Source organism: Nerophis lumbriciformis, linkage group LG02, assembly GCF_033978685.3.
Source record: "Nerophis lumbriciformis linkage group LG02, RoL_Nlum_v2.1, whole genome shotgun sequence".
Lineage (NCBI taxonomy): Eukaryota > Metazoa > Chordata > Actinopteri > Syngnathiformes > Syngnathidae > Nerophis > Nerophis lumbriciformis.
This window is the reverse complement of record NC_084549.2, coordinates 52,719,829-52,731,405: the sequence shown is the minus strand read 5'-3', so window position 1 is coordinate 52,731,405 and position 11,577 is coordinate 52,719,829. Positions and strand designations below refer to the sequence as shown.

The window sequence follows — 11,577 nt, the reverse complement described above, 5'->3', positions numbered from 1 at the left end:
ACAGGTCCTAGGTGAGGGATCATACAAAGAGCAGCTCGAAGACTTCTATGGGAATGCAACAACAAAGACTCAGATTTCCCTCGCCCGGGCACGAGTCACCGGGAGCTCTCTCTGGAGCCAGGCCCGGAGTTGGGGCATAATGGCGAGCGCCTGGTGTCCCCATGGGGCCCGGCCGGGCACAGCTCGAAGAGACAACGTAGGTCACTCCTCCAATGGGCTCACCACTCATGGGAGGGGCCATAGAGGTCAGGTGCATTGTAAACTGGGCGGCAGCCGAAGGTAGGGCACTTGGCGGTCTGATCCTCGGCTACATAAGCTAGCTCTTGGGACGTGGAACGTCACCTTGCTGGTATATAGTCAGACTCACTTCGACGCACAGCAAGGGCTCTGGAACCAGTTCTTTCGAGAGGGGCTGGACTCTCTTCCACACTGGCGTTGCACGCAGTGAGAGGCGACGAGCTGGGGTAGCAATTCTTGTTGCCCCCCGGCTCCAATCCTGCTGTCAGGCTTGTCCCTGACAGTTTGGTTAAGTTTTAGTTTTTCCTGTGTTTGTTTTATTTCCTGTCAGCACTCTTATTTTGGTTCAGTTTCCTGTTTGTCTCTCTGAGTGCTGTGTCTCCTCAGCTGTGGCTGATTGGCACCTGGCCACACCTGGTGTCAATCAGCCAGCTGCTATTTGAACCTGCTTTGCACTCCAGTCAGGGCTGGAGTATTGTCGTTCGAGCTGATACTTGTTGATGTCTTTGTTTGTGGTAAGCTGTTCCTGTTTAATAGTTCCTATAGCTATTTACAGTTTACTGTCTCCTAACTTCTTGTTTTTCTGTTAGCTATATCCAGTTAGCCGTTAGTTATTCGTAGTTCCTGTTTGCTCGTTCCCGTTCCCTGTCTCCAGTTTGCCTGTGCCTGTTTCTTGGCTTGTGTTTTGCCTTATTTTTATGGACATTAAATCATGTTTTCCTGTACTAAGCCTGCCTTCTCAGCATCTTGGGGTTCGTCACCAACACCTTGTGACGGAATACTCCAGCCTAACACGAACCTTGCGGAGATTTCGATGGCGGAGAGGCTTGACGGGATTCTAGCAATTATGGCTAATTTGAAGAAAAGTTTGGCCGCTTTTCAAGCCCTCTCCCACCCACCCCTGTCGTCTGTGGGCCTATCTGGGGACGTCTGGGATCCGTCCCTTGAGTAGCTGTGCAGCTGAGGAGGCACAGCTACTCCTCACGCAAGTGGTTCTGCAACAGACGCCGCCACCATCATCTCCGTTAGACAGCACCAACATCAGACATAAACAGTACAATAAAATACACACTCAGATATACGAATACAAATAAAATAAACTGGAGATTAAAATTATTGCTGCATGGCCTTAGCTCAGGACAGATCAAGAATAAAGTCACCATAGTAGTTCAAGTGCATAAAGCAGATGGAGAAATTGCCTATGTGCAATTGTGCTAAATTGTTGCATTTAATAAATGTGCTCAAGGAAGAAAACACACCACCTTACCTACTAAGTTAAACTGCTGGTATTATTGCACATAGCACTATTGCACTTGTAGTTGTGTAGATGTGTTTACGCATGGAAAATAGCATCAAAAAGCATTCATACATGTATGGAATATTGCAAAAAATTTGAATGACTAACTTTTAGAATGTAAACAGAAATCTGTAGAAATAGAAATCCATTTGAACTAATGGTAAGTATTAGAGATGTCCGGTAATATCGGACGATAAATGCTTTAAAATGTAATATCGGAAATTACCACCTTACCTACTAAGTTAAACTGCTGGTATTATTGCACATAGCACTATTGCACTTGTAGTTGTGTAGATGTGTTTACGCATGGAAAATAGCATCAAAAAGCATTCATACATGTATGGAATATTGCAAAAAATTTGAATGACTAACTTTTAGAATGTAAACAGAAATCTGTAGAAATAGAAATCCATTTGAACTAATGGTAAGTATTAGAGATGTCCGGTAATATCGGACGATAAATGCTTTAAAATGTAATATCGGTGTACCCCGCCTTCCGCCCCATTGTAGCTGAGATAGGCTCCAGCGCCCCCCGCGACCCCAAAAGGGAATAAGTGGTAGAAAATGGATGGATGAGGGTTTCAAAAAGTAAAATGTATGACTTTTTAAAACACTGCTGTACGAAGTGGTACACGGATGTAGGGAGAAGTACATAGCGCCAATAAACCTTAAAGGCACTGCCTTTGCGTGCCGGCCCAATCACATAATATCTACGGCTTTTCACACATACAAGTGAATACCATGCATACTTGGTCAACAGCCATACAGGTCACACTGAGGGTGGGCGTATAGACAACTTTAACACTGTTACAAATATGTGCCACACTGTGAACCCACACCAAACAAGGATGACAAACACATTTCGGGAGAACATCCGCACCGTAACACAACATAAACACAACAGAACAAATACCCAGAACCCCTTGCAGCACTAACTCTTCCGGGACGCTACAATATACTCCCCCCCCACACCTCAACCCCGCCCACCTCAACCTCCTCATGCTCTCTCAGGGAGCGCATGTCCCAATTTCCAAGCTGCTGTTTTGAGGCATGTTAAAAAAAAAAAATGCACTTTGTGACTTCAATAATAATAAATATGGCAGTGCCATGTTGGCATTTTTTCCCATAACTTGAGTTGATTTATTTTGGAAAACCTTGTTACATTGTTTAATGCATCCAGCGGGGCATCACAACAAAATTAGGCATAATAATGTGTTAATTCCACGACTGTATATATCGGTATCGGTTGATATCGGAATCGGTAATTAAGAGTTGGACAATATCGGAATATCGGATAGCGGCAAAAAAGCCATTATCGGACATCTCTAGTAAGTATGTCTAGTTTTATTATATTTAGTATCTCTGCTCTTGTCGTCGACGATGACGTATCACGTATATATCACGCATCAGATACGTTAGCCAAAAAATAAATCCACAAGTTAGCGTAAATGAGTAAAAAACAAAAGTCTTTGGAGAGATTTTTTTTGACTTAGTGGGGAGCCCAGGGCTCCCCACTAAGTCAACATTATGGTGAGTTGTAATGCAGCTGAGATAGGCTCCAGCACACAAGTGGTAGAAGATGGATGGCTGGATGTATTTTCCATGCACTAATTTTGCTGCACTTATCTGCCACACGTAATAGTGCCTACATTAAACCGGTCCTTGGTGCAAAAAAGATTGGACACTCCTGCTGTATCGGACTGTAAAAGCTCTCACCATCCACACCATGATGTAGGAAAATGCAGCAATCCACAGGGTAGAAAAAATGAAGGACAGCATGAACCAGTTCTCCCAGCGAGGTGAGGCGCAGTTGGGCACGGTGAAGTAGAGCAGCAGACACAGAGGCCAGGCGAGCAGCCACTTTAGTTTGTTAAACACACCACCTGCAACACACACATATACATATATGTACACTACAGTCTGGACATATAATAGACACATATACACTGCACTTTTTTTTGGAATTTTGCCTAAAGTTCACAATCATTATGAAAGACGACGGATGGATTTTTTTTAATGCATTCCAAATATTAAATAAATGCAATCAAAAGTCTGCTAGCCGTTTAATTCTGCCTATAGAGCCCTTAAAAACATCCAAACACCTCCATTAGGGTTTTATATACATGATGAAAGTATATATGTAAGTTATGTTGTAACGGGCACATTTATAATAACATTTAATATTTACGTATTTTTACCATTTTAAGCATGCATTAATTAAAAAAATGCATCATGACTTATTTTCTTCTTCATCACTGATTATTACTCACTGCAGACTTCAGCCAACAAACATAATAACACATCAATTACTGTACAAGGTCTGCTGTCATTAGAATGTCGACTGCTGGGATGTTCATATATTCCCATTTTGATGAAAAATCCTCGCGAAGAAACCGGGTGGGGTGTAGAGGTCCTAAATGGTTGTTAAAGTGTCCCAACTTGTTGGATTACCTCCTCAGATGTCTCATGTCCAGGTGAGATGCATGATTTATAGGGATGTCCGATAATGGCTTTTTGCCGATATCCGATATTCCGATATTGTCCAACTCTTTAATTACCGATACCAACCGATATATACAGTCGTGGAATTAACACATTATTATGCTTAATTTGGACAACCAGGTACGGTGAAGATAAGGTACTTTTTTTTATAAAATAAAATAAGATAAATAAATTAAAAACATTTTCTTGAATAAAAAAGAAAGTAAAAAAATATAAAAACAGTTACATAGAAACTAGTAATTAATGAAAATTAGTAAAATTAACTGTTAAAGGTTAGTACTATTAGTGGACCAGCAGCACGCACAATCATGTGTGCTTACGGACTGTATCCCTTGCAGACTGTATTGATATATATTGATATATAATGTAGGAACCAGAATATTGATAACAGAAAGAAACAACCCTCTTGTGTGAATGAGTGTGAATGAGTGTAAATGGGGGAGGAATGTTGTTTGGGTTGGTGCACTAATCTTAAGTGTATCTGGTGTTTTTTATGTTGAATAAAAAAAATAAAAAAAATAAAAAACAAACAAAAAAACAATACCGATAATAAAAAAAACGATACCGATAATTTCCGATATTACATTTTAACGCATTTATCGGCCGATATTATCGGACATCTCTAATGATTTATGATCTACAATAAACTTACAGGGAGCAAAGAAGCGAGAAAGCGGCAGATCACTTGATGATGTAAACATAGGAACAAACGGAAGTGATCACGGCACTGATCTAAATAGTTTGTCTGTGTTAGCGCTTATAATATCAATATCATATGCTTGGTTAATATCCAAGTCCCGAAATGTAAATGGGGCATTGTTGGCGCTTTTTGAATGGTTATTTATTGGATTTTATGGGCGGAATAGTGGAGCCCCCATTGGCTCCGCTGTAAGCTGACTTTTATTTACGTTTATTTATTATTTAGAATACGTAAAAAAAATAAAAAATCTATCCGTCGTCATCAACGTTCCCTTTAAGGTGTGCGCCTGTGCAATTGCGCACTGCTCAAGCGTCCTCTGCGCACGGCAAATCTATGCCACGCACAAAATCAAATAAAAAAATAAGCGCATAACAATTTTCGACACACGGACACGACAGAGAAAACAGTTTTCGTCATCATTGTTCAAATATTGTAACGTCTGTCGAGACGCTTTGAGGACATGAATTCCATCCATCACTTTACTGAGCAAAACTCTTTATTGTCGGCCATAAACACATCACCAAAACATTAGTAAAAAAAATTATATCTAGCAAAACTGGTAATTTTCTGCAGTACAAACCAGACCAAAAGCAACTTTGTTATATCAACAGCAGCCGCTCGCTCTTTCTCACTTGCGCCAACACATGCACATATGGCACTTAGCCAGTGATGCGTTTACAGACACACAAAAAGTCGGACAACTCCAACACCACACATAAAGTTTAATTCCAGGTCGTTACACAATGATTTACCAATCAAATGTGTGCTTATTCAAGTGTCATTTATGAAATGCTGTTAGTATATTAAATAAATACTAATAAAAATATATTTTCACAAACAGGAAGTTGCAGGAATGTACACATGATCCCCTGCTTACATCTCATTGTGCAACATGTGAATGTTTTAATGGGAACTAAATGCAATGTCTGAAAGGGGTACAAACTATTTCCAAAGCAGGACCTCCACCCAGAGAAACAATACAAGTACACAGTTCATGAAAAACAATATTTTTTGTTATTGTCATTGTAAGTGGGCCTAAACACTTATATTAGAAAATAACCTCATGGAAATGACTGCTGTCATTTGATTATAATAATAAGAGAATGTTGTCTGTCTATCTGTGTTGGCCCTGCGATGAGGTGGGGACTTGTCCAAGGTGTACCCCGCCTACCGCCCAAATGCAGCTGAGATAGTCTCCAGCACCCCCCGTGACTCCGAAAGGGACAAGTGGTAGAAAATGGATGGATGGATGGAGATTGAACTTGTTATTTAGTCAGGTTTGGGACAGGTGTGCTGCTGGTGTAGCAACAGTGTGCACGTCTGATGTTGCTCAAATGGGCTCCACTTAATGCTCAGGGAGTTATTGCGTTTGCTCACACACATGAAAAATTAGAGGGAACATTGGTCGTCATATCTTTCATAATGATTGTGAACAATAGGCAAAATTCCAAAAAAGGTGCAGTTCCCCTTTAAAGGCCTACTGAAACCCACTACTACCGACCACGCAGTCTGATAGTTTATACATCAATGATGAAATCTTAACATTGCAACACATGCCAATTACTAAAGTGCAATTTTAAATTTCGCGCGAAATATCCTGCTGAAAACGTCTCGGTATGATGACGCCTGCGCGTGACGTCACGGATTGTAGAGGACATTTTGGGACAGCATGGTGGCCAGCTATTAAGTCGTCTGTTTTCATCGCAAAATTCCACAGTATTCTGGACATCTGTGTTGGTGAATCTTTTGCAATTTGTTCAATGAACAATGGAGACAGCAAAGAACTGACTGTTGTGCTGGATAACACAGCCGGTGTTTCATTGTTTACATTCCTGAAAGATGACAGTCAAGCTTTACCATTGGCCTGTGGAGAACTGGGACAACAGAGACTCTTACCAGGAGGACTTTGAGTTGGATACGCAGACGCGGTACCGTGAGTATGCATGCAGCTGCGGCTTCCAAACATTTGATCGCTTGCCCATACGTGTGTGCCGCTATGTGACTTTGGGGAAATATATGTGCTGTATGAAATTTGGGGAGGTGAACGGTACTTTGGGCTGTGGGATTAAGTGTGTTGTGCAAGTGTTTGAGTTGTATTGACAGGTTATATGGACGGGAGGGGGGAGGTGTTTGTTATGCGGGATTAATTTGTGGCATATTAAATATAAGCCTGGTTGTGTTGTGGCTAATAGAGTATATATATGTCTTGTGTTTATTTACTGTTTTAGTCATTCCCAGCTGAATATCAGGTCCCACCCGCCTCTCACAGCATCTTCCCTATCTGAATCGCTCCCACTGCCCTCTAGTCCTTCACTGTCACTTTCCTCATCCACGAATCTTTCATCCTCGCTCAAATTAATGGGGAAATCGTTGCTTTCTCGGTCCGAATCGCTCTCGCTGCTGGTGGCCATGATTGTAAACAATGTGCGGATGTGAGGAGCTCCACAACCTGTGACGTCACGCGCATATCGTCTGCTACTTCCGGTACAGGCAAGGCTTTTTTATCAGTGACCAAAAGTTGCGAACTTTATCGTCGATGTTCTTTACTAAATCCTTTCAGCAAAAATATGGCAATATTGCGAAATGATCAAGTATGACACATAGAATGGACCTGCTATCCCTGTTTAAATAAGAACATCACATTTTAGTAGGCCTTTAAGCTCATGATGCAGTAAGTTGAATGATGTGAACATATTTGTTATTGGACACTTTCTAATACCTAAATTGGAGACGTTTTATGTGTAAGTAATATACACCTATGATTATTTGATACTGTTCTTAGGACATATCAGACACTTTACATGCAAGTCAATATAAACCAGATACTTGTTTTTTTGATGATATTGGACCGATATCAAAATCAATTTTGGCTTGGGACACCCCTACTTTATATGCATTAGAACACAAAACAAGCTACTTTCTGATATGATTTTAAATTTGAGATTATGTCACAATTAACGTATTCTGCATTGCTACAATATTGTAGCAGTACCAATCACCAGGTAAATAATTGTAATTTTACTAAGTACTGTGTCAAATGCGGCTACAAACGCATTATGATATAAAACTAATAAAAGGCATATAGTAATGTACTTAATTTACCATTGACACCAAAAATGGAGGTTAAAGAAAGGCTCAAATTCTGAGTGTCCACCAATGGAAATTATATTCATACTGAACTTTAGAACTCACAAACGTCATCTAATTCTTTCAGCTACCTGGACACTTGAAGGGCACAAACGGCCCTTCTCCATCCTCTTCCTCCTCCTCTTCGTCATTCTCGTTGTTCTCGTTGTCTTCGTTCTCCGTATCGTTGCCCGTCTCGTGATCTCGCACGCCGGCACCCCTCTCCACCCCAGACAGCCCGTTTTCCGTGGCCCGCCTGTCCCCTCCTTTCACCGGGCCATCTGAGTCCCCATTGGTCAAAGTCCGCGTGTTGATTAGACGCTGCCTCTGTACCACACACACACACACACACACACACACACACACACACACACACACACACACACACACACACACACACACACGCACACATACTGGTTATCATTTGGAATGGGGACCAAGTTTTTGATCATCACTTGTGGGGACCACCCTTTCTACAGGTTGTGGAGGCATAAAAAAAATAAAAATTGGTAAAATGGCCACTGCCCAGTTAGCTCATACATGTCTTTAAATCTCTGGATTGATGAAGTAATGTACTGATCATTCTTACTGGGGACCCTGGGGAAAAAGAGTTAATATGGTTCATGGGGACCAATTTTAAATAATTTTGCATAATTCACACAAATTTGTACATGACTCCTGAGGACCATTTAAAAAATGACATGATCCTCAGAATACAGCACTACAGCTGTCCTCTTATAGGAAGTTTCACCACTTAAATGTTAAAGCAAATCCTGCATCTTCTGTGACATTACTGAAAACTGCTATTTAGCAGTAATGAAGTTGTCTGCACACTCAAACTAACCAGTAAACATGTTTTATGGGCCAAAGCTAAACAATCACTTAGGCATCTTCAGAATGGATCTGACTATCATTTAAAAAGGTTTCCCTCTAGGGCAGTGTTTTTCAACCTTTTTTGAGCCAAGGCACATTTTTTGCGTTGAAAAAATCCGGAGGCACACCACCAGCAGAAATCATTAAAAAACGAAACTCAGTTGACAGTAAAAAGTCATTGTCGCAATTGTCGGATATATGAATTCAAACCATAACCATAACCAAGCATGCATCACTATAGCACTTGTCTCAAAGTAGGTCTACTGTCACGACCTGTCACATCCCGCCGTGACTTATTTTGAGTTTTTCTGTGTGTAGTGTTTTAGTTCTTGTCTTGCGCTCCTATTTTGGTGTTGATGTCATGTACAAATGTACTTTGTGGACGCCGTCTGCTCCAGACACTGTAAGTCTTTGCTGTCGTCCAGCATTCTGTTTTTGTTTACTTTGTAGCCAGTTCAGTTTTAGTTTCGTTCTGCATAGCTTTCCCTAAGCTTCAATGCCTTTTCTTAGGGGCACTCACCTTTTGCTTATTTTTGGTTTAAGCATTAGATACCTTTTTACCTGCACACTGCTTCTCCGTTGTTTCCGACATCTACAAAGCAATTAGCTACCGGCTACCACTTACTGATATGGAAGAGTATTACACGGTTACTCCGCCGAGCTCTAGGCAGCACCGACACTCAACAACAACACAACATTTGCAGACTATAATTACTGGTTTGCAAAAAACATTTTTAACCTAAATAGGTGAAATTAGATCATCTCCCACGGCACACCAGACTGTGTCTCTTATTTGGAGTTTTTCTGTGTTTTCCTGTGTGTAGTGTTTTAGTTCTTGTCTTGCGCTCCTATTTTGGTGTTGATTGTCGTGTCATGTACAAATGTACTTTGTGGACGCCGTCTGCTCCACACGCTGTAAGTCTTTGCTGTCGTCCAGCATTCTGTCTTTGTTTACTTTGTAGCCAGTTCAGTTTTAGTTTCGTTTTGCATAGCTTTCCCTAAGCTTCAATGCCTTTTTTTAGGGACACTCACCTTTTGCTTATTTTTGGTTTAAGCATTAGACACCTTTTTACCTGCACGCTGCTTCTCCCTTGTTTCCGACATCTACAAAGCAATTAGTTACCGGCTACTACCTACTGATATGGAAGAGTATTACACGGTTACTCCGCCAAGCTCTAAGCAGCACCGACACTCAACAACAACACAACATTTGCAGACTATAATTACTGGTTTGCAAAAAACATTTTTAACCTAAATAGGTGAAATTAGATCATCTCCCACGGCACACCAGATTGTGTCTCACGGCACACTAGTGTGCCGCGGCACAGTGGTTGAAAAACACTGCTCTAGGGGACCTGTTTTTTTGTCCCCATACCGTCAGAGGTCCCCTAAAGGTGACTTTGTAAACAGAGCGATGTCCCCATTAAGTAAACTTTGTCAGAACACACACACACACACACACACACACACACACACACACACAGACACACACACACACACACACACACACACACACACACACACACACACACACACACACACACACACACACACACACACACACAGTTTTAAATAATACAATTTGAGTGTGCGCACATACTGCAACAATTCCTGAATATCTTAGTATTACTTTCTGAAATCTCGGCTAGCACTGAGCACCATGCAGGAAAATAAGTCAACATGAACTAACTTCACCACATGATGGTACGGTTGTTGATCAAAACTGAGTGTTGAGGTTTGATCTTAACCCAACAGAGCAGGCATTGCTAAACCTCGACACGCAGGTCATACACCACCCATTTTAATCAACTTTTCCAACATATTTTGTTAAAACACGTCAACACAGAAGAACATTAGATAAGACAAGATTTGCAATGCTACTTTGAGACTACCGTAAGTCTTGAACAATTTAGTAGTGCAGTGGTGCATTCCGTAAGATTTGGTTTTCGACAACATTTTTACCCAGTTTTCGTACACCTAATCGTTATCGTACTGTCAAACATCACGTGCATAAAGAGTGATGTTAAATGTTCATCAATACATGTCATTCATCATTTTATGTATTTCACATTGTTATCATTGTTATCATTATGTGTTTGGACTTGATATTTGTGTGTGTCTTGAACGATGTGATTGGTTTTACATTATTTCTCATGGTTTCTGACCCTGTGTCAAAGTCAAGGCCCACGGGCCGAATCCGGCCCGCGAATGAAGGATCTATGGCCCCCGAGATGATATTTGATTAGTATTAGAACTGGCCCGCAGGCCACAGCCGCCTGCTGCTGTTTTGCATGCATCAATTTTCCATCAGTGTTGGCGCTAGGAATTTTCTAAATGGGGTCCCAGGGACCCAATGAAGTCATAAAAATGGGGTCCCACAGTACATTTTTGGGGTCCCACTCTTTTGTAACCGTTTTGAAAACAAATGATAAATGTTAGCATTATCCTGTTATAACTCACATTCTATATTGTGTTTTGGAAAAAGGTTGTCATAAACATTACTTAATTAACTTTCTATTTAATCCATCCAATTAATTTACTTAACTAATTTACACTCCTGTGCGCACTCTGAGGTCCGAGAGACAGCTCCAGCTCGTGGTGCCCAAGACCAGACTTAAAAGCAGGGGAGACAGGACCTTCTCTGTGGTCGGCCCTAAGTTCTGGAACACTCCGCCCCTCCATGTTTGAACTGCTCTCACAGTGGAGTGTTTTAAGTCTCGTCTTAAGACCCACTTTTATTCTTTGGCTTTTAACACTACGTGAGTTGTGTGGTCCTCTGTGGTCCTCTGTGTTTTTAAAATGTTGATTTCTATTTATTGTTTTAATTGGTTTTACCCTTTAA

At 41.1% G+C, this 11,577-nt stretch overlaps 1 protein-coding gene across 2 annotated transcripts in view; it reads right to left on the bottom strand.

Moving 5' to 3' along the window:
* slc24a3 (solute carrier family 24 member 3) overlaps positions 1 to 11,577 on the bottom strand; it is a 329,241-nt gene that overhangs the window by 32,119 nt on the left and 285,545 nt on the right. For both annotated transcript variants that reach the window (XM_061964480.2, XM_061964488.2), the window contains 2 exons: positions 7,955 to 8,189; positions 3,251 to 3,417 (listed from right to left, as the gene is read on the bottom strand). In XM_061964480.2, coding sequence (XP_061820464.1) covers positions 3,251 to 3,417; positions 7,955 to 8,189 — 402 coding nt within the window. The remainder of the gene's footprint in view (positions 1 to 3,250; positions 3,418 to 7,954; positions 8,190 to 11,577) is intronic.